This window comes from Cricetulus griseus, chromosome 5, assembly GCF_003668045.3.
Source record: "Cricetulus griseus strain 17A/GY chromosome 5, alternate assembly CriGri-PICRH-1.0, whole genome shotgun sequence".
NCBI classification, from domain to species: domain Eukaryota; kingdom Metazoa; phylum Chordata; class Mammalia; order Rodentia; family Cricetidae; genus Cricetulus; species Cricetulus griseus.
This window is the reverse complement of record NC_048598.1, coordinates 186,313,038-186,336,908: the sequence shown is the minus strand read 5'-3', so window position 1 is coordinate 186,336,908 and position 23,871 is coordinate 186,313,038. Positions and strand designations below refer to the sequence as shown.

General features: G+C 47.6%; 1 protein-coding gene across 1 annotated transcript in view; it reads left to right on the top strand.

Annotated features, from left to right (window-relative positions):
* Eml1 (EMAP like 1) overlaps positions 1-23,871 on the top strand; it is a 107,524-nt gene that overhangs the window by 17,452 nt on the left and 66,201 nt on the right. Inside the window, exon 2 of the mRNA XM_035445661.1 lies at positions 21,256-21,438. Coding sequence (XP_035301552.1) covers positions 21,282-21,438 — 157 coding nt within the window. The 5' untranslated portion in view covers positions 21,256-21,281. The remainder of the gene's footprint in view (positions 1-21,255; positions 21,439-23,871) is intronic.

Genomic DNA, 23,871 nt, shown 5'->3' with positions numbered 1-23,871 from the left:
CAGAAGACAGGTCCAGCGCTCGCTCGGATGGAGCCCTGCACAGTATGCTGGGACCTTATTGGAACCACCTACCTGCTGGGCCCTTCCCCAGCCCAAGGTTCACTTCAAACATCCTGAGTTCCAGCCCACTGCTCCAGAATCGGGCTGACCAACACTTAGCTGCAATTTCAGACTCAGAAAATGAAACGTGGTTTTCAATGGTTTCTGGTGATTTCTCTTCGTTTAATAGTTCTGCTTGTACATAATGGTGTGGGTTCGGGTTTGTTTTGCTGTGTCTGTGGTGCTGGAGATGGAATCTGGAGTCCTGTGCATGCAAACAGGTGTGTTAGCGCAAAACGACGTCCAGGCCTTTGTGCACAGCTCGTTTTAGGTGTGGCTGTGAGTACTATCCTGGACCCTTCTAGTGTGTTGGCTTCATGTTCCATACTTTCATTTGAGCATCTAAATCAGAATTCAGAGCATTTTAGGGCCCAGTGGCTTAGGGAAGAATATGCAGTGTAGGGACCAGTATGCTCTGACCATCCAGCCAGGCTCTCCACTTTCCTCACCTGTAGACACTGGCTTGATAGTTGGGTGACATTTTAATTAAAACCTGACATTTAGGTGTCCCCTGTCCCTGGGGAACCATGAGAGCATATACCAATCACTTGTTACACAGTGTCCTCTGGAGTCCAGCTTTTTAAAACTATGGGTTGCAACCCCATGCGGCATTGTATAACCCAACGTAGGGTTTGTGGAAAAATTGGCAGCAGTGAAAAGTTCCCGAATGGGCAACCACCAAAAATTAATGTAAAATCAAATTCATCCAAGGTGTTTCTGCCCATGCCCACCAGTGTCTGCCACACAGCTTCCCTGAAAGCCGTGGTGATGAGCACACATCCGGAGAGCTCTGCGATGAGCACATCCCTACACCACTCAACACCAACCAACACTGCCTGAGACGCCTCAGCGCCTCAGCTCCGAGTCTTTTTACGATGTAGATGAAGTTCTCTGCTCTCATAGAACTGCACTGGTTGACTTACAGAAAACAAAGACTTCAGTTGTACTCCTGCCGTCGTTCCTTAGCATAAGGGCAAATATGCTGACTTGAATTTCATTAAAAAGAATCGTTCCATGAATTTTGGCCTAGGACTAGGCCAGAATGTCTAACAACTTCTGAAATGACCCTAAACATACTTCTGCTGTTTTGTAGGATATATTTATGTGAAGTGGTTCTCTCAGCATTGACAATTATAAAAATCAAAGTATCAGTCAATGCTGAGAAATGTCAGAAAGATGGTTTATGTCCAAAAGTATCAAATCTCCAGGTTGAGATTTCATTCTTTACGGAAAAGTAATTAAGAGTATCTGTCTCATCAGAATGCAAATTTCTTTTGTTTTAATGGTAACAATTGTATGTTATAATAATAAATGGTAAAATTATATGTATACCAAAGAATTGTTTTAAAACAAAAATTTTTCCCCAGCAAATTGGAGGCAGAGGCAGGAGGACCTCTGTAAATTTGAGACCAGTCAAAGGCTGCATAGTAAGACCCGGTCTTAAATAGTAAATGTTTTCTTTATGATTTATTATCAATAAATGTCTGCTTTCTTGGGCTGGAGAGATGGCTCAGAGGTTAAGATCACAGGCTGCTCTTCCAGAGGACCTGTGTTCAATTCCCAGCAACCACATGGTGGCTCTCAACCATCTGTAATGAGATCTGGTGCCCTTTTCTGGCATGCAGGCATACATTCAAGAAGAACACTATGTATATAATAAATCAATTAATTAAAAAAAAGAAAAGAAACCCTGTTCTAGAACGGCCAGGTGCCTGGAAAGCCAAGCAGCCAGGCTGCCAGTCTCATCCTGAGAAAGCAGAGTTCGGGAAGGTCTCAGTGACTTGGCTAAAATTTGCCTGCTCTTTCCTTCCTTCTTGCTTTGTTCAGCAGGAATCTGTGTGTCCACTGTAAACAAAGCCTGGTGTGTGGCCTGAGGAGTCTGATTCTTCCCATCTGCTTGGCAGCCACACTCCAAAGCTTTGTGGGAGTGGCTCAGCCCCCCCCCTCCCCAAATTCCTGCAGAGGGGCGGGTGTTGGTGTTTTCCATAGATGAGGAACTGAGGGCTTGGGTTCCCCAGTCCACATGAATCTCTATGTTGCAGCCTTCAAATGCCCTGGGGAAATAAATGCTGATCACCACTCATCACTTTTGAAAACTCAACTCCAAAGTGACAGCTCTTTGTCACGTGCACACTTAGGACAGACAGCCTAACTAGCTGTATCAGCCACCACCTATAGTATGTGCCTCAGTTTCCCGGACCATACATTGGGGTTCCTATTTCTTATAAGTCTTAAGGGAAATAATCTCATTGGCTGTTTTGTGAGCTACAAACCTTGGTCTGGTGGCCACAATCCACATACGGATCATTGCCCAGCTAATACCGGCATGTTTTTAAAATAGTGACGCGTCTATGTTCTCGACTCCCCAAGTGATGAGCATGTGGGTGATGGGTGTGTTAATTAGATTTAATCACTCAAAATTGTATGTATGTATCACACACATCACTTCTTTACCCTGTACATTTTTTGAAAATTTAATTGACATTATTATTTATCAATTTAAAAAATACTTTATTGGATTGAATGGCAAATTATTTTCTACTCTGTATTTTTTTTTTCTTTTTTGAAACAGGGTCTCACTATGTAGTCCTGGCTGGCTTGGAACTCACTGTGTAGACCTGCCGGGCCTCAAACTCACAGAGATGTACCTGCCTCTGCCTCCTGAGTGCTGGGATTAAAGACACGTGCCATCGCACCCAGACAGTTTTTCTTTCTCTGTTCCTATATCCAGATGTCTGTCCAAGGGCCTCGGAATTCTGCCCCTTCTCTCTTGCAGCTCTCATTTCATATGCAATCAGAGTGAACTTCCACAAAAATGGCTATCGTGTCCCTCAACAGCACAGCCTTATGGGTCTACCATCACAGATACAGCTTTGTACCCAGGGGTTCTCTTGGGCCACACGACTGCTTATTTCTGTCCTTCCTGGGGTGACATCCCAGGAAGACAGCCTCTGTTGCACTCACTCTCCTTAGAGAACTGTGTGTTGCCTCACTTTGGAGTGAACCAGACTGTGGATTGCCATTGATGCCGCCGAGGGATGGATTGCATGCGATCTTGGCAGTTTGAGTCTTCTAGTTCTGTTGGTGCCTGCACAGCTGGGGGGCACCCTCTTGCTGCGTCAGTCACCTTCTACAGTATGTGGGTGCCTGACTGAGGACATTCGTGTGACTGCGCCTTTGTGACACCCAAATAGGTGGATAAAGGCTGAAGAAGGCCAGTTGGGGAGTGTTTCCAGACCGAGATCTGAAAGCACAGCTGGTGATTCTTGGAATCCTGTCTTGATGGTGATTCCTTTCTGATGCATTGTGACGAGGATTGTTCTGGCTTACAGACCATCTGGCCTTTGGACAAGCCACACAGCATTGAGGTGTCCGTCTTTTTTCCCCCTAGCTATAAACCTCTCAGTGACCCCTCAGGGCTGCACAATACATCTCCCAGCGCTCCTTTGTCCCAACTCTTCTCCCCGACACAATCGTCCCTGCAGTTTGGTTCCTAGGGTCCCTCCTTGCAAAGAGACTCACAGTGCCAAGATTTAGGGGTGGCATTTGGAGGACAGTCCTTACTGAAGGGTGACCCAAAGCAGCAGGGGTTAAGGGAATAATATAAACGTTTGGGCAGGGGCTCAGAATATCTTGAGGTCCTAGTGCCCAGCATTGGCTACCCACCCTTCGCTTATATAAAGCCTGTGCTTTATATAACAAATGGTTCTTACACGGTTTTGCAGATAGAAGGTTTCCGAGTGCAGCAGCATTTCTCTTATCTAGGGCATTGTTAACGGGGGTGGGGGTGGGGGTGGACCAATGGGCTGCAGGCCACCCCATCCCATCCTCTCCCACCTCCCTACCCCCGCCAAAAAACAAACGACAACCTCCCATACCCTGTGGGCTCCAGAGTATTTGGGGTTGAACACATTGAGTGTTACCCTTCCAAAGGAGTACCTGTTTGGTCCAGGATCTTCTTAGCCACCTCTTCTTGAAGATTAACCCAAAAGGATTATGGGTAAGGCTGAACCAGTTTTGTGTGCTTTGCAATACCAGCCCTGAGGATTTTATGTTTCTCAATGAGGGCACAACAAAGGCCAGCCCCATTCAGGAGGAGGACTAGCTTTTTGGTTTAACGAACAAAAACAAAAGTGTCTCCAACTTTCATAATGACAGTCTTCATGGCAAAAATTTCAGATGACCTGGCCTTTCCATTTATACAGCATATTCATGACAATTAGAGTTGCAGAAAAGGTCTTTCTTTCTTTCTTTCTTTCTTTCTTTCTTTCTTTCTTTCTTTCTTTCTTTTTTAAGAACTGACAAAAGCAACTATCTTTACCTGTTTAAAAACCATGGAGATATGTCATTAATGACTTACTGGTGATTCCTTCAACTACAATGGAATTCAGACCTGAATTAAGACAAATTAATTTTTTTTAAAGATTTATCTATTATGTATACAGTGTTCTGCCTGCCTGCGTGCCTGTAGGCCAGAAGAGGGCACCAGATCTCATTACAGATGGTTGTGAGCCACCATGTGGTTGCTGGGACTTGAACTCAGAACCTCTGGAAGAGCAGGCAGTGCTCTTAACTGCTGAGCCACCACTCCAGCCCCAAATTAAATCTTAAAAGTTTATTTAGGGTCTGAAGTGTTGGCTTAGAGAAAAAGAACACTTGTTACTGTTGCAGGGAACCTAGGTTCAATTCCCAGCACCTACCTGGAGATTCACAACTGTAACTCCAGTCCCAGGGAATCTGATGCCCTTTTCGGATCTGCAAGGTAACCAGGCATGCATGTGGTACACATATATACATGCAGGCAAAATACTCATGCACATCAAATCAAATCAAATGTATTTATTTATTTAGATGAGGTCTCACTGTATGGCTCAGACTAGCCTCGGAATCATGGTCCTGCCTCAGTCTCTCAAATGCTAGGATAATAGATATGTACCATCAGAACATGTACCACCAGGTCAAGATTCCAGTGCCTTGATTCAAGTTGCCAGGGCACACGCACCCTGTGTGCCTTGGAGTCCCTTCTCAGAGCCCTGAGGCCATCTTCTGCTGTCCAGTCAGATGCCTGTGTGGGGCCTGGCGGGTGATGGACAGTCATGCATTTGCCTTCAGACAGTCTGTGGCTTTGTAACTCCTGAGAGTTGATGCAGTTTTTTTTCCCTCAAACAGGGGGAAATGAAAGGGATATGGGGGTGTCTTGGCACATGTCTATAATGCCAGCACTTGGGAGGATGAGGCTGGCTGATCTCGAATTCAGGATCAGCCCAGGCTATACAGTGAGACCCAGAGAAAAACCAAAACTCAACAAAACAAGAGAAGGGAGTGTCAGAGTTCATCACAGAAAACAACCAGCAATCTGAAAGGAGGCCCAGTAGCTCCAGTTGCAGTATAAAGCACTTTTTAAATTGGCAGATTATAAAACTATAAAATCAAGACTGGATTGTACTCAGGTGTGAGCCAAAGCTGTGCATTTGCAGATCCTGCAGAGACTGGCATCGTGTTGTGTCTGAGGCTATTGAGCCCCAATACCTCAAGGCAGTGTATTCTGTCCCAAACACACCAGGTGGTGCACCGATCCTATCTCTAACCATGGACTGCACCCTTAGTGCAGAAGGGTCAGCATGCATGTGGATAATTGGGGGGGGGGGTTGTCACTGTTCTAGCAAAGATGGATACCCTGTGAGTATCAAAATCAACAACAGCTTTGCAGCCAGGCCAGCTTAGAGGCCACACTCATTACTCCAGGTCAGGCAGCTCGGAAGTGACAGAACCTGGGTCCAAATAGGTTTGATCTAACACTGTCTACCCCTGTACCTCATGGCTCGGCATTGCCCAGTCACTTTGGCTTCAGTGAGTCCAACTGCCCTGCTTGCCTTTATCTGAGAGAGCTGAGTACCTTCAATACAGAAGTGACATGCCCTGTCGTGTCATGATTAGCATGGGCTGATCCATTCTCTTCTGTTAACAATGCTTTTTTTTTCATTTATCTTTGTTAAAATGAGGACGAGGAAATATTTCTTTTAGATAGCCAAATTGCAGCCATCTCTTTGCAATACTCCCTGCAGTCAGGAAGGATGCTTTTGACTGCCTGGCAGGCTTGGGGAATTCTTTGAATAAGTCACCAGGGACTTGCAAAGGGCAATTTCCAGGTTACTTTGTTGAGTTTTAAATGCTAATGAGATTTTTTAGGGTGTCTGACAGTTTTTCTTTCTTCCTATGATTTAATGATCATCACTTTGGGGAGCCTGGTTTTGAGTGGTGGAGATGAGGGTTTTGTGTCTTGTGTAGAGGGAGGGGTGGTCCCTTGGAGAGAAATGCCTGACAGTCTTAATGCCAGGCTTTGTGAAGCAACACTTGCAGTGGGATGGCTTCTGATGTTCCTAGCATGAAAGTCAAAATGCCATTCCCCTTGTCCTCATGCTAACCTTTCCCGGGAATACTGGAGTCTGACTCCAGTCACGATGTCTGTGGCCAGGTGGGCATTTCTGGTGCTGAGGTATAGGTGCAAGGACTTAGAGCCCTCCTTCCCCCACCACTTCACCAGGTGACCTGGGGCCTGCGAACCAGAGGCGTTCTTGTCATTCCTGGCCCACAGGATTTCTCCTATTCCGGGATGCCTCTCCATCTGGCCCAAGTTTGAAAGCTGTGTGCTTTGTTTGAGATGAGGAAAGCATAGGTGGAGTGGTGGAAATGGTGAGTGCAAGTGTGATATTCATGGCCAGGTGCCACAGTCAACGTCTAAGAGTAGGAAGGCGTCTGTGGATTTTTTTAAGGTTTATTTTATTTTTGTGTTGTGTGTGTGCGTGCGTGCATGCGTGTGTGTGTGTGTGTGTGTGTGTGTGTGTGTGTGTGTGTGTGTGTGTGTGTGTGTGCTTATGTGTATCTGTTTGTCACCTATCTGTCTTTGTCTGGGAATATGCACTTGTGTGCAGGTGTCCATAGAGGCCCAAGGTGTCAGGTCCCTCTTAGCTGGAGTCACAAGAGGTTGTGAGGTACCTGCTGTGGGTGTTGGGAACTGAACTCAGGACCTCTTATTCAAGGTCAGGAAATGCCCTTAACTGCTGAGTCGTCTGCTCCACTCCTTATTGAGGTAGGGTCTTGTGTAGCCCAGGCTGACCCTGAAATCCTTACTTACCTAAGGTTGGCCTTGATCTTGTGATTCTCCACTTGTACGTCCTGAGTGCTGGGATTGTGGGCACGCACCACCACACCTGGTTTATGTGGTGGTGGGGATCAAACCCAGAGCTTTGTGCATGCTGGGCAAGCACGCTGCCAACTGAGCTACTTTTCCAGCTCTTATTTTTGTTTCTGAGCGTGTGTGTGTGTGTGTGTGTGTGTGTGTGTGTGTGTGTGTGTTGTATATTTGGGTTTTTTGAGACAAGGTTGTGTTGTACAGCCCAGCCTTGTAGCAGGCTTTCTTGGACCACCAGTCCCCAAATCAGGCCGTGGAAACTTATTATTAATTATGAATGCTCAGCCTCAGCTTAGGCTTGTTTCTAGCTGGCTTTTTTTTTTCTCTTTAACTTAAATTAACCCATTTCTATTAATCTATTATGTACTGTCCATCCCACTCCCTCCTTGTCTGACTGGCTGACCCCCAGCTGGCTTGGGCCCCTTTTCTCACTCTCCTATCCCTCCTCTGCCTAGCTATTGGCCATTCAGCTATTTATTAGACCAATCAAGTACCGTAGGCAGGCAAGGTGAAACAGCAACACATCTTTACATAGTTAAACATAGTTCTATTTTACAACACAGCCTGGACTCAAATCTACTGTAACCCAGGCAGGCCTTCACTTATGACTCCCCTGTTTCTACCTTCTTAGTGCCTGGTTTTTAGGCCATGCCTGGCAACTGGTTTTGATGGCGCAATGTCTGGTGAAAGCTTCACTTCTCATCCTTCAACTTATTCATGTGACCAAGTTCTCAGCTGGTGTCCCACCTTGCAATTCAAATGGCCCTTGCCCTGTCTATGATCTTATAATGACATACTAAGGCCACTTGAGAAACATGAAGTCCCTGAGTTGTGTAGAGTGTTCACTTGTGATGTACTGTCTTATTCAGCATTGGAGTGTTCTAAGGGTCAGCGTCACCACTGTGTCATCAAAAGTCTTTAGGCAGCTAACAGCTGCTAAAAGTTTGCAAAGTTCTGGTTTTCTTTCCCCTGAAAGCTTCAGTGTTATCGACGTCAAGCAGTGTCAGTTATTTTCCTTGAATCACTCTTGGTGTGTTATTTTGCATTGTGTGAGTGAGCATGAGTGTGAGCGAGTGAGTGAGTGTGAGCTAGTCATCGAGCCCAGGTTGCTAGGCTTGGCAGCAAACACATCTACCCCCTTAGCCACCTCACTGGCCCCCCACTCCTTCTGAGGAGCTGATTACAGAACTCTCCAATGTGAATACTTACAGTTTGTCCACCACCAGCCATTCTTCCAAGGGAAATGAGATTAGCCCCCCCACCCCCACCCCCACCCCGCCAAGGCTCACGGTGAACTCCACGGTGCACTGCTCTGACCCCGGTGCACTTGGCCTGCTTTCTAGCAAGACCATGCTTGAGGGTGGAACTTGAATAGCACTGTTATGCTGTGCAGGCAGCGTCAAGTCATGATGAACTTTCATTTTGACTGAGTAGGCGGCAATGAAGACTCTAAGCACTTGGTGCAACTGCCTTGTGCTGCCTGCCGGTGCTTCCACCATCAGTTCAGATGTCAGCACGGTGACACAGGAAATGGCCCCTTGGTGTTATTAGGAAACCGTTCTTGACTTTCTGCACTTCTTGAGGGGGTCTCAGGAGATTTTGAGGGTTAGTTTAGAATTGCCACTCAGGAGGGTTAGAGATGACGGCTCATGTGGTTCACTCCTGGGGATGACTTGGCACTGCGTGAGCCAAGTGCTTAGGATGCAAAACATGAACAGTGTGACCCATGACTTCTAAGTACCCTGGTTGAATGTGGAAGGGATCCAGTAAATAGGTCTTATGGCCACGATAAACACAGGGAATTCTGTGGCGTTAATGGGAACGGTCCCCCAGCTCAGCTTGCATTTCAGGTGGTGATGATGAGAGGTGTTTTGGGAAGGATATGACCTGAGCTGAGCAGTAGAATTAAGTCAGGGGTGTCAGGTGTGTGTGTGTGTGTGTGTGTGTGTGTGTGTGTGTAGACTGCAGGAAGCAGGAGAGAACATAAGCATCCAGGAAACTGCTCGCAGTTCAGTAGATTCTAAAGCTGGCTTAAAGGCACCAAACTTAAAGCCAGGCAAGAAGCCAGGGAGCATGTGCCGAGGGGACACCCACAGCAGAAATGACAGTGGTGTTTCTTGTGATTTCTGGTGCACAGTCTCCACACTGCCTCTCCATGTGGCCAGACCTTGAAAGTAGGCCTGGGGACGAGAGGACTGAGTTTTGTTTTAGGAAGATCATGCTGGTATGATAAGGAGGAGTGGAAAGGGGGGGGTGGTGTGACTAGGGACAAACCCAGGAGGAGGCTGGGAAGATGAACCAGACAGAGATGTGGTGGCGATGTTTAGAATCAACAGGACTTGGTGATTGATTTGATGTTTATGGTGAGAAACTGGGAATTAGCCAAGGGTGTACCTAGGTTTTACATTAATGACTGGCTGCAGAGGTGGCCAATCACAGGGGTGAGGGAGCCTGGAAAGAAAAGCAGAACCAAGGCAATCCATTTAACAACATGTCTCATAGACACACAGACACACAGACACACAGACACACACACACACACACACACACACACACACACACACACACACACACACGTGCACGCACACACACAGAAATAGACACAGACACACACACACAGCCCCACACACAGAGTGACATAGACACACACAGACACAAACACACACACACAGACACACAGACACACACACACACACACACACACACACACAGAAATAGACACAGACACACACACAGCCCCACACACACAGTGACATAGACACACACACACACACACACACACACACACAGCCTTGTGGACAGCAGATTGAGCTCTGAAGCAGGGAGGCTTTGCTGGAGACCCCAGCATAGATGGTGAGGTTAAGCTGATGAGGCAGTGCAGTGGGAGGGTGTGGACCTGCCTGCTGTAGTCACAAGGATGTGATGGCAGGTAGGGTCACCAGGCTTCGGAAAGGACTCCTGAGAGCTGGGCCTTCCGAGTCCCTCCCACATACAGAGGAGAACAGAGAAGCAGCAAAACTCGTCAGGTTTGGAGATGGTTCGGACGTGCACATGGTAAGCCTGATACTCCGTGGTGACACAGTGGGTGATGTGTAGTTTTGGCCCTGAGTTAACTCAGCCTTTAGGTCTGTACAGGTTGGTAAAATGCTGATGGTGATTTTTAGTTATTTTCCCAGCAGAATGAGTTCCTGTTGGCTTTGTGGTTCTCAGAAATCTTACCTTCCTTTCTTATACCAACCAGCACGCTAGTAGTTTTATGAGTTATGGTTTCTGTGATATTGGATGGTCAGGATAGGAGGGATGATGGTAGACGTACCATCATCTTTCATGAGAGGCTCCAGTGAGACCGGAAGAGAGGAGCTGAGGCCTTCATTCCCGTTGTAGGACTGAAGCAGGTTTGGGTGTCAGGGGATTGTCTGCTGGGTGCCTGCCCCCAGGGACCCACTTCTATAGGCTAAGCCCCACCTCCTAAAGATTCCCGTGCACACCCAAACAGTTCTGTGCTACTGGCTGGAGACCAAGCTTTCAAATGCTTAGCTGTGTGGGGAATGCTTCAGGCTCAAACTGCAGCAGTGTCTCTAAATGGTTTTATTTAAACCTTTTTAGCTTTGCCTGGACACTGTCTTTTATTATGACTTTTTTTTTTTTTTGATGGAGTGAGAATTAACACGGTTCTTTGTTTTGTCAGTGTGCTCTACCTTCCGGATTCTCCTTGATGAGCTTTGTAGCATGTGGCTCTTGCTTGCAGTTAGTGCCAGCGTGCCCTAAGAAACGCTCACACCAAACACCGCAGGGTGGAGGAGAGCCAGGACGGCAGCTTGCAGAGCAAGGATTAGCACAGATGATGAGGGGGAATCTGGATCACTCTGCTTCATAGTTTTACCGTCTAGTCAGGTGCTGAGCTTCGCTGGTTCTGTGCACACTCACCTGTCCATATGGACAAAAACAGAAGCCAAAGAAGCAAAGGGATCTTTCCCTACTAACCTGATGTAATTCCTCTGAGCAAACTTGCTCCTAACCACAACGCCCACACCTTTACCTCAGATAAGGATCTGGGGCAGTTCATGGAAGCTGTGTTTCATGCTCTGGTTGACCTCATGAAGGGTTATTTCAAGCGTTGTATCTAAGCCATCGGTGTGCAGTGAAGTTGACTGGATGGATTACAGGAGTTGGGGAGTGTGAAAGGAGGCAGCTGTGAGCTGGCAAGACAGCGAGGCTGAGGCACCTTTCAGCCTCTGTTAACAAGTCTACCTGCTTTGCAAGCAGGGGCCTCCTGTTTCAGGTGCTGTCCATGGCTGCAGCGGAAGACTGAGCAGCGCCGGGGGCTAAGCGATCTGCTGGCTTTCACAGGATTTCCCACATCAACTTTCACACCAGTGAAAGTTACTGGTGATTCTTTCTGAACAGGACCAGTTTGAAAGTGCTTTAACTCCAGCCATCTTTCTCTCCCTCCCTCCCTCCCTCCCTCCCTCCCTCCCCCCTCCCTCCCTCCCCTCCCTCCCTCCCCTCCCTCTCCCTCTCTCCCTCTCTCTCCCTTACTCCCTCCCTCCTCCCCCTCTTCTCTCTCTCTCTCCCTCTCTCTTCCTCCCTCCCCCTCCCTTTTTTCCTTCTTTCTTTTTTGAGACAAGGTCTCTCATTGGTTGACCAGAGGCTTGCTCACTTGGCTAGGCTAGCTGGCCAGTAAGCCCTGGGGCTCCTCCTGCCTCTGCCTCTTCAGTGCTGGGATTAGGGCCATGTGCCACCACCCCTTGGGTTTTATGTGGTTGCTGGGATTGAACTCAGTGCCTTATGCTTGTACAGCAGGGACTCTGCCCACTGAGCCATCTCCCCAGCTCTAAGTCAGAGCTTTATAATGAGCATATATCACTGAGCAGTTCCATAGAAGAGACTCATCATTCTTTACACCCAGTGTTGTGTGACTCATCCAGGGTGACGGTACTCCAGACCTCCTGACTCCCAGAGCTTTCTCTGTTTATTGCGCTAGGCCTCCCATCTTGTCCAACTGTAGGGAAGAATCTACGCTGTCGGGATTCTACAAGAAATGACGAAATGGAATAGAGGCCGACCTAAAACTCCTCAAGGCTGGTATCTGCAAGTGCATCCCCATATGCTAATACGTGGGCTTTGTAATGCTTCTGTGGCTAACCACAAGCTGTTCACAGTAAGAGGATGTGTGGTTAGATGGCTGGAATGCTCCCCCAGTGGGGGCAGGGAGGCCAGAAGGCAGGTCCAAGCACAGCTTCGAAGCTGCCACACTGTCTGCAGTTAGAATACCGAGTGATGGGCAGACAGACGACCTTGTGTGCACAAATGAAATATCTGGCTGCTCATTTTTGCACGAAGCCATCTGACAGCATGAGAGACTGTTGGAACCCGTGAGGAGGAACTAAGTGGAGAACACACTTCCTCCGGCTCGGCCTTCTCAGGTCTGCCCCCCTTCCAGGGCTGTTCTCCCGCCCCCCCTGTAAGTTCCACCTTGACTCTGTCTAAACGGTGGCTTGAACATTAACTGCAGAAATTACGTATGAGAATGTAGACTCCCATCCGTGCGTGTACACAGCATGCGCGCGTGCCTGTGTTCCCTGGTAAATGATGAATGGGCACTTGACGTTCAGTTACCTGAATGATAGTAATGATCATGTCTGTATGCATGTTAGTGTTTTCTCTTATTATTTATTTATTTGTTGAGATGGGGTCTCACTGCGTAGCTCTGGCTGTCCTGGAACTCACTCTGTAGACCAAGCTGGCCTGGAACTCACAGAGTCCAGCCTGCCTCTGCCTCCTGAGTGCTGGGATTAAACAAGATGAGAGAGAAAGAGAGAGAGAGAGAGAGAGAGAGAGAGAGAGAGAGAGAGAGAGAGAGAGGCCTTACCAATATTACTCTGCCTGCCTCCTATTTCTTAATCTCTGTCTCTCTCATCTTCTGACCCATCCTGTGGACTTCTTGGGTAGGGCATCCAGAGTCAGTTGGTGTAGCATGCGTGGTCGTTGAGCAGCCCCAACTCTCCTGCTGGAGTTAATGGTGTAGAGGAGCTGAGGAGCTGTGTGGGGTGCTCCCTCAAGCCAGAGCATCAGTGAGCGCATGCGTGTGTGCTCGCGCGCTCGTGTGTTTTCCCTTGTGGCTTTTACTTTTAGCTTCATGTCTCTGGGCCTCACTGTAGGCTGCTGAAGCCTCTCTCTGGTCTTTTTCTTCTCCAGCATCCCTTTCTTTGGCCCACTCTGCCTCACCAGACATGCTGGCTGTCACCAGTCCAATCCATCTGTGTTTTCTGGATCGGCACGGGCGTCAGTGTGGTGACAAGTGTGGGTTCCAACAGCTTCTATAGAGCCTTGCCTCCCAGAAGCAGACCTAGGTCCCTTTCCTGACTAGTTGAGACTCCTAATCCTACTACACCCTCAGGTGCCAGCATAGGGCTGGGGAGGCTGGTTTACAATACACAACTAACTTTGTTTTATGACAACTTGATTTTTTTTTCCTCCGTAAAAACCACCATTTTGGTGCCAGTGGATAAGCTGGTCTTCCTATGCTTGTGCCAGTTCCTGGCCCCTCCTGCGTGGACAGTGTCAACCTTGCTCTGGTCACATGGCAGCTATAGGTCTACTAGAGGCCCAGAAGGGGATCCCTTCTACTGTGCATGGTACACCCGGAGGGCTGGAAGATTGGTAGTTTGGGCCCTGGGTTAGATCTTGCAAGAGACTGGATGCAATGTGCCTTCCTGTTTGTTTATTTATTTATTTATTTATTTATTTATTTATTACTATTATTATTATTTGCAATGTGTCTTCTTCTGGGTACCTGAACCTTTATGACAGACAAAATTTGATTAAGACACCCCACAGCTCCAACCTGACTGTTGTGTTTTTTAGAAACAAATGCTCGAGTGTGTGTAAAAGGACTGTGGGCTCTATGAGTACTGGTGGTGTGTTGTGTCCTTTGATCCCATTACACAGGTGGGTCACATGCCATGGGGGGATAGAAGTAACGCTAATTTCAAAGGGTCCTTTATATATATATATATATATATATATATATATATATATATTTTTTTTTTTTTTTTTTTTTTTTTTTTAAGACAGGGTCTCACTATGCAGCCCCGGCTGTCCTGGAACTCACTCTGTAGGCTGGACTGGCCTCAAACTCATAGAGATCTATCTGCCTGCCTCTGCCTCTGCTGGGACTAAACACATGTGCCACTCTGCCTGGCTTCTAATGGCCCATTGTTTGACAGTGACCTAAGAGAGAGACTCTACAAGGACTTAGATTTCTCCTTCTTAAAGGTATTCTGACAGCTGACCCCATGCAGCAACAGCCTGCTGAGGCACCACCAGCGCCTAGATGTTTTAGGAAACCTTGTGTCAGGCAGCCAGGGAGCTGACTTTGCCCCTGTGGATGGATTTTCAACCATTTAAACCACTTTTCTGATTTCATCCCAACAGTTACAAGACAGGCTTTCACAGGGAGGGGCTCATTGTCTGAAACTAGTCACAACTATGAAGTCAAGAAGACAGTTTCGAAGGTAGCATACTGTTTTAAATAGAAAATAACAGGAGGCAGAGGCAGGTGGATCTCTGTGAGTTCAAGGCCAGCCTGGTCTACAAAGTGAGTTCCAGGACAACCAGGGGTACACGGGGAGGGACTGTCTCAAAAAATAAATCCACAACCAAAAAATAAAACCAACAAAAAGTCTTTGAGAAACAAGATCTTGCCATGTTGTCCAGGCTGGGCTCAAATGCCGGGCTTAAGCAATCTTCCTGGCTCATGATCCCAAGTAGCCGGGACTACAGATGGGAACAAACACGAACCAGATCAACAGTAACTTTGATTTTACACGTTTTGCTGAAAGGTTTTGAAACCATGGTACCTAATTTTAAAACCTTAACTGGACCTCTTCAGACCCTTTCTGTCAAATGGTCTGATGAACAAATCAAGGACAAATGTAAGATCAAATACTTGTAGCAATCGCCGTAGACCAAGCCCTCAATCTTTCCAGATCCTAGCCCTGTCCTCACCTTCTCCCTTGCTCACTCCTTCTCCCGTCATGCTTTTGTCTTCCCCATGGTGGGATCTGGTGTGACTGTCAAGGTGTGTATTTCAAGGGCTTCAATCTTCCTCACCGTCTCTCTTCCCAGTTGCTCTAGAGCAGTGGCTCTCAGCCTTCCTGACGCTGGGACCTTTTCAGACACTTCCTCATGTTGTGGTGACCCCCAGCCATAAAATTATGTCTGTTGCTACTTCATAACTGTAATTTTGCTACTGATATGGATCACAATGTAAATATCTGATATGCAGTCCCCCAAGGGGACTGTGACCCACAGAGTCTGGCTGTGCCCTTGTGTCCACACCCCCACCCCCAACCCCAGCAGCTCCAGCACACTAAAGTTGGCTCCCAAACAGTTTCTGGATTCTGATGCTGCAGCCTTAGGAGGACTTTTGTAGCTTGATAGCAACCGTTAGGCAAAAGGACTTGAGAATGCCGGTCAGGATGAGGGAGCCAATAAACTTATCAAGCCATTGCTCCACCGAAGCTGTGTGTGGATGGCGTCCTCGGTTTCCCTCTTTGATTTTCAATGGTGTGAATCCATCAAAACTTCGGTCACTGTTTTGAAACCCTGATCTTCCCTCACCTGCATTTGGACCTTGCTTTCTCCTGTCGCCTGCCTGTCTGGAGTCAGCAGGACTCGGCTGGGTCTGGAGGGAGAGAGAGGCTGGGTGGGGACACACTAACTGCTCTCTCAGAGCTGTGTGTGAGGGTTCATGTCCTGTCAACCACACTGTCCTGAGGTTGTCCCTGTGCCAAGAGCAGGAGCGGTGTCTCCAGTCCGGGTGATCTCACCTGCTGCTAATCACTACAGTCTCTAGACTCACTTCCAGCATCTCAGCTTGTAGCCAGAGCCGCCGCCAAAGGTCAGGCTTTGCTTTTTGTTGAGATAACAATAATGTTAGCAGCAGTGAGCCACACATCCAGAGTGTTCCTAATGTGAAAATTCAAAGGATAAGAGGCTCTGAAACACGAAGCTTTTAGAGAATCAACGTGGTGAGTTTTAGATTTCAAATACTGGACGTGCTCACTCAATAAAACACAAACCTAAACAAATTCAGAAACTGGAAACACTCCTGGTCCAAACTATTTCAGATAAGGATCGCTCCACGTGTGCTCGGATACACACTACCACTGCGTGAGTGTCTCCAGGCCATTAATGTGTTAATATTAGATGTTAGGTGCACATTAACACTCATTCTCATGAGAACACCAGAGGCAGGGGAATTGGGCCTGGTGTGGTCAAGTTACTTGTCAGGGTCACACAGTTAATGATGAAGATCAGGAATCCTACTGGGCATGTTCCTGGACCTGACCAGTGCTCTCTCTACTGTACCCGGGCCCCCCTACAACTCCAGGATCCCCCTCCTCATAGGGAACACTCAGCAGCCAGCCTCAGGACCATTGGCACAGTGCTAGGAGGTGTAAATATGGGGCCTTGCGACTATCTGCTCTTGACCGAGGCTTGCAGAGAAGTTACCTGCTCAGGCCTCTACAGTTAAGTGCCTCACCACTGTGGGCATCGTTCCAGTGCTTTGTGGCATGGCAACTGTCTGGAGACAGTCACTCTACACTGGGAAGAGACTTCCTCAGTGGAAGTTACACCCCGTGCCGAGTAAGCAGAGCCTAGACCACCCAAGTAAGCATGTGACCCATCCAGTGGGCTCCATTTTCAAATGGCAGCCTTAAAAACCTGAGGTGGGCTAGGGATGTAGCTCAGTTGGCAGAGTCATTCACAAAGCCCCAACTTCGATCCCCAGTACTGCATAAACCATATCTGTCATCTAAGCACTTGGGAGGTGGAGGCAGGAGGATCAGGAGTTTAAAGTCATGCTTGGCTACGTATCGAGTTCTAGGCTAGCCTAGGCTACATAAGACCCTCTCACAAGGACAGACAAACCCCAGCTAAGAAGTGAAAGTGTAGGGAAAGCTTGTTTTTATAAAACACTCCCTCTAACATTACAAGAAAAATGATTTACAAAATGTTGTGAAAACTTCAAAGTACTAAGATGTAGAGGTTTAAAAAAACCTTTTAAAAAAGATTTTTTATCTTTTTGTTGTTGTTTTTCCAGACAGGGTTTGTCTGTGTAGCTTTGGAGGCTGTCCTGGAACTAGCTCTTGTAGACCAGCCTGGTCTCGAGCTCACAGAGATGCACCTGCCCCCGACTCCCAAGTGCTGGGATTAAAGGCGTGCGCCACCACCGCCTGGCTATTTTTATCTTGTGTATGAATGCCTACATGATGATATATGTGCATCATTGTGTATTAGTGCCTACAAAGGCCAGAAGAGGGCACCAGATCCCCTGAAACTGGATTTATAGGTGGTTGTGAGCCACCATGTGGGTACTGAGAACTGAACTTAGGTCCTCTGCAACAGCAGCCAAGTGCTCTTTAACGGCTGAACCATCTCTTTCTTCAGATTCTTGTTAGGAGTTCCCCCTTTAATGATACTCCTGGATAAATTGTGCAGGAAGTACCAGATCTAAAATTACTTTAAGACAGATAACGTGTGCCGGTTTTATCTATGCCACATTCCTAAGTCCAGCATGGCCTTCTATGACAGAAGTGAGATAAATCGCTCCTTTTGTAGCTGTGGAATTCGGTTGACACTTTCACCTGTTGGCAACTGTCTGTGTGGGTCAGAGCAGGCTCTGGGCTTTGCTGCTCTCTGTCTAATCCATTTCCCCAGCTGTATTGAGGTGAAGACATCAGACTCAGATGCTGCTGAGCAGTCTGCCATTACCTGCAGAAATGGAAGCAAGCAAACCCTCACAGCCGAGCGCGATCCAGAAAGTACAAGGATTATTTCACAGGGGCAACCTGGACAAGGCTCAGAAGCAGAGAATCATCTTACAAGATGGGATACTTCAGTTTTTATTTGTGTTCAAAGGCAGATATTAAGGTGCTTTCCCAGTAAAATAGTCAATTGTACCTTTTCCTGTACAAATTTGGTGGAATGACTGAAAGTCTGATTTATGCATTTTGTTCAAGTTTCACCTGTCCACCTGTTTACCCATCCACCCACCCATTGAGGACACAGTGATGCCATTTTCTTTTTTTCCTTTTTTTATTTAAATTAGAAACAAGCTTCTTTTACATGTCAATCCCAGTTCCCTCTCCCTCCCCTCCTTCCCTGCCCCCCACCTACTCCCTATCCCATGCCCTTTCTGCTCCCCAGAGGGGGGTCAGGCCTTCCACAGAGGATCTTCGGGGTAGTCTGTCATATCATTTGGAGCAGGGCCTAGACCCTCCCCCTGTGTCTAGGCTGAGAGAGTATCCTCTATGTGGAACGGGTTCCCAAAGTCCATTCATATACTAGGGATAAATACTGAGTGATGCCATTTTCAATCATGATTTTTACTCTGTGTGTGGATATACATGGCTGATGCACAAATTTGAACCACACAGGTCCCTGTACTGTGCTGGCTCAGACCCCCATTCACAAGTCTGTGTGTGTCTCTAAAAGCAGCTGCCTATGTGAACAACTCCAAGAAGTCATAACAAATCTTTCTGTGTTAGCACTCTGTGACTGTACCAGCAGGCTTAAGGCAATGAACGTACAGGAAAGATGAGGTTTATTTGGCTCAGCATTTTGAAACTTCTGGTCCATGCTTGGTTAGCCCTGTTGCTTTGGGCCTGTGGTGAGGACAGAGATGTGGCAGAACCACTCACCCCGTGTCTAGGAAACAAAAAAGAGACTGGGGAGGGGAGCCGAAGAGATGGAGACCCCACAGTCCTTTGCAAAGGCATGTGGCTGGTGACCTTAGAGCCCCTACTAGTCCCCAACCCCAAAAGTTTGCAGCACCACCGCCTACCCCCTGAGCTTGGGCCTTGAGAGAAACCATCCAAACTATAGCATGTTTTTTGTGTGTAATTCATGAAACACATTATTAATAAAAATACATATTCTCACTTGCACAAAAATGTTCAGAAAGGGGCTTGAGGGTTGGCTCAGTGATTAAGAGTGTGCAATGCTCTTCCAAAGGGCCCAAGTTCAGTTCCCAGCACCCATACCGGGCCACTCAGAACTGCCTGTAATGCCAGCTCCAGGGGACCTGACACCCTCTTCTGTCATGCACATACCCATGCACAGACATATTTTTAAAATTGTTCAGAGAGCCCTCTGGAATTTTGAAAGAAATGTTAAATTTGAGCTTACTCTGATAACCGTATTGATGACATTGCTAATGAGAGGTTGATTGTAGCATGTACGTATGCATTAGCTTGTACAGAGATATTCTAAGGAAAGCAGATGTTATAATCACCGCCTGAGGCAGATACCGGTGTCATCCCTGTTTTTTCTGGTGGAGAAATCGGAGTACCTAGAGACAAATTCCTTTGCACATGGTTGATTGGGTAGTGAGGAGCAGAGCTGGAATCTGAACTCTGGTAGAAGGCTCTGCCTCTTCTGCTAGACTCTCAGATTCGTGGTGATAACCATCACATCTTCCTTACAGTTGCCTCCCCTTTCATGGTGGCACTGTGCCTCTCAAGTTTTAATCACTTTACATGATACTATTTTTTCCTGTTTATTTATTTTCATCCTATCTTTGTGTGTCTGTTGGACCAGCGAGGTGGATCAGCAGGACCCACATGGTAGAAGGAGAGACTAGATCCAGGAGAGCTCTTCTCTGATTTCTACATATGTGCCATGGCATCTGAAAATGTGCATTCCCCTGTCTCTGTCTCTCTGTCTCTGTCTCTCTGTCTCTCTCTGTCTGTCTCTCTCTCTCACACACACACAAATAAATAAATAAATAATTTTTTAATCTTCAAAGGGAGCTTTAGCTTAGGGTTTAGCTTCGGGTTTCTATTGCTATGATAAAACACCATGCATGAGGCAACTTGTAAAAGAAAGCATTTGCTTGAGCTAACAAGCTGACAGTTCCAGAGGGTTAGAGTCTATAATGGCGGCTGGTGGATGGGACAGCATTTGAGAGCTCACATGTTGATCCACAAGGAAGAACACACACTGGGAATGGCACTAAGCTTTTGAACCCTCAAAATCCACCACCAGTGACACCCCCCCAGCATGGCCACACCTCCTAATCCTTCCCAAACAGTTCCACTGGCAAGGGACTATGCGCTCAAACATCTGAGCCCATGGGGACCTTTCTCATTCACACCACTGTGGGGAAGGCAGCATGGTAGGAGTGCAGTGAGTGAGGAGGAAGATTCCAAATTCAAGGTGGGGTGGAGTGGGGCAGGTCACTTAGAGCCCTGTGGAGTGGCCGGGAGTTGTGAACTGTGACTCAGATGACCATGGCTATTATATAAAGGTTTGCTTACCAGACAGATTTGACCACTTGATGCTCTGTCCTTCAAAGAGTGGAAGCACATTTTCCAAATCGGTGCTGATTTGGGAGTGATAATCTCATGGAGCTGCCCCGTGGGTGCTGACACTCTCACCTTCATCTGGTACACCCCCAGCTGCACAACCGGGACTGTGTGGCCGTGGTTAGGTGGGGGATCTTCGAGATGCAAGATGGATGTGGTTTCAAGAGGCTGAGTGACTACAGGCTTAGCAAACCGATGATCCGTGTGGTCTTCTGTCCACCCACTACCCGTCAGCTAGCACTGTTGGATAAAGGCTAAGCTAAGTAAGCAGCTGGGATGCTGCAATGTTGAGAACTTGAAGTAAACAGCCTGACATCACTCGAGTCCCCGAGGTTCTCTGATGCCACTGAACAAGCAAACGCATTGGCTCGCATGTAGAAAAATAGAATGCCAGTTTAGACCTCCGTTTAAACACGGCAAGCCTGTGGAGATAGGGAATTCCATTTAAAGTCAACCGCCCCATGTGATTCTGCCAGCAAGCCATTGCCTTCGATGGGCAGATTGTGTCACATTCTAACAGCGTCCCGGTGTTACAGATCTGATGGCCATGGACACATTTCACTCACCTGACACTTCTCTTTGGTCTAGATGACAGCGCATCTGCTGCCAGCAGCATGGAGGTATCAGACCGAATCGCCTCTCTGGAGCAACGCGTCCAGATGCAGGAGGACGACATCCAGCTGCTCAAGTCGGCACTGGCGGACGTGGTTCGGAGGCTGAACATCACAGAGGAGCAACAAGCTGTGCTTAACAGGAAAGGACCTACCAAAGGTGGGTAAAGTGCAGCAGCCATCACGGGGTGGGCGTGGCGCAGCATCCGCAGCAGCGTTAAAGAGCCTGGCTCTTGATGGGCCCTTCACTCCAGAACTGACCCCAGATCAAAATGTCCTTAGCCCCGCCCCACTGCTTATCTCACAAAGTGTGACAGCATCTGTTGTTGTGCTGTTGGCGAGGTGTCCTGTGTGATGCCAAAGTGCACGTTTGTAGATGATCCCTGAATACTCTTTGAGTCAAGGAAAGCACCATCCAGATGGACCACTGAGAACAGTTAGGGTTGCCTGGGACAGAGAGAACTGACAGAACGCCAGAACCTTTCACGGCATGTCTCCTGCATTCTCAGCTCACAACGAAGCAGCTACTCATGTGGTGCAAGGCATCCCCTCGGGCAGTCTGGGTGTTGATGTGACTCCCTTTAGAAAGCCGCGTCCAGAAGGCATCGCTGGCCTGTCCGCTCAGCTTCTTTCAGGATGTGCCTTTGGCACCTTTTGAGACTCCCTTGCTACCCATGGGGGGCGCAGCCTGTAACAGAGGTCTGTACCAGCGGGTTTCTGGCCAATTCAAGCCATTATTTCATGCTCCTCCCAGGATATGGCATACAAAAGCAGTGCCTTCAAATTTCAGAATCAAAAGATGCTATGAAGCCCTCACCCCATGCATGTGTAGATGGATTTTTCTTTGGGCCTCCAGCTCACAAAGACTTATTATTGATTATGAAAGCTCAGCCTTAGCTCAAGCTTGTCCCACAAGCTCTTATAACTTAAATTAACCCATTTCTATTCATCCCAGTGTTGCCACGTGACTTGTGTATTCTGCCTCTTCTCCTGCCTGCCCCGTTCCCTCTGCTTCCAGCCTGAGCCTCTACCTTTCTTCTTCCCTGAGACCTCTCTGTCCCCAGAAATCCCACCTAACCCCTTCCTGACTAGCTAATGGCATTCAACTCTTTGTTAAACCAATCACAGTGACGCATCTTCACACGTGTAAAGGAATATTCTGGACCATGCATGAGTATTACTGTCCTGATGTTTGCATCTGAGTGCAGCAGCTCATCTTTTGCCAGAGTTGATTTTCTGTATGGCTGCCCCATCCAGGCTGCTGTGTTTCCTCCAGTCAAGACACACTGAGGTTGTAGCATGCTAACATCCCTTTCAAAGTGCCTTTCTTGTCTGGTCGCGGTGGTGCTTACCTTTAATCTCAGCACTCAGGACCCAGGAAGTGAAGCCCAATGGATCTTGTGAATTCCAGGACAGGTGGGACCACACAGAGAGACACTGTCATAAACAAAAACAAAACAAACAAAAATAACCTGTCTTGAACAATAAAGTCAATAAAGTGCTTGCTATGCCATCATGAAGACCCGAGGATGGTCCCCACTGGATGTGGTGACATGGGTCTATGGGCTTATAATTCCAGGCTAGGGAAGCAGCAGGAGACGGCATAGCCTACTTGGCAAGATTTAGGCCACTGAGAGATCTTGTCTCAAAAAACAAGGCTCTCTCTCTCTCTCTCTCTCTCTCTCTCTCTCTCTCTCTCTCTCTCTCTCTCTCTCTCTCTTTCTTGTTGGCTCGTCAAGGCTTGGCTTGTCACTGGAGTCAGGAGAGGACTGTCTGTCTAACAGTGAAGCTTCTTGGTTTCTCTCAAACTGTGTCTCCTCCAGTCCTCCCACTCCATGGAAAGGGCCCGTTCTTTGTCTCTCATGATGCTGAAGGGCCAGACCCCTATCAGAGGAACATGCTACCCTCGGCTCTATATTTTGAACAGTTTTTTCCAGTGATCTTTCCCCCTTAGTTACAAAGCAGTTGGGGTGTTTCAGACCAAAAACCCAATTTTTAGATATTCCATGGCCTACTCAGCTGTCCACAAATAGATCTGATGATGACTGTGTCCCAAAGGCCTTAAATGAAGATTTGGGTTTCTAAAATTCCTTATTTTTGAAGAGTAGGGAAATCACAGACAGGGTTCGCCCTGAATTTTTATTTTACTTGATGATGAATGTCATTTGATCATTTACAAAACCTGAGAGAAATGACTTTTCCATGGTTATCTGGTGCCTCACTCTCTGTACATGGTTTTCAAGAGTGGAAATACATCATCAGTTAGAAAGCTGGAAAGTCATGCTGAGAAATACGAGGAAGTCAGGAAAGCCGGAGACATGTATCGTGAGCGTGCAGTGTGTCAATTTGGGGGTGACGCTAATAGGTATCTGAAGCTCTGGGGGCTAAGCCTGAATTTTACAGACTTGGGTCCTGGTGTTAGCATCCAGGCACACCTGGCCCTGCCCCCTGGGGACTTGGTAGAGTTGGACTCCCCTGTACGCATGGCAAGCAATACCTTGGCTCTGCCCACTCTGTATCTCTCTACCCTGACGTTCCTTCCTCTGAAGAGGCAGGCAAGTCTTTGCCCCGCCTGTCCCTCCCCTTCCCCCAT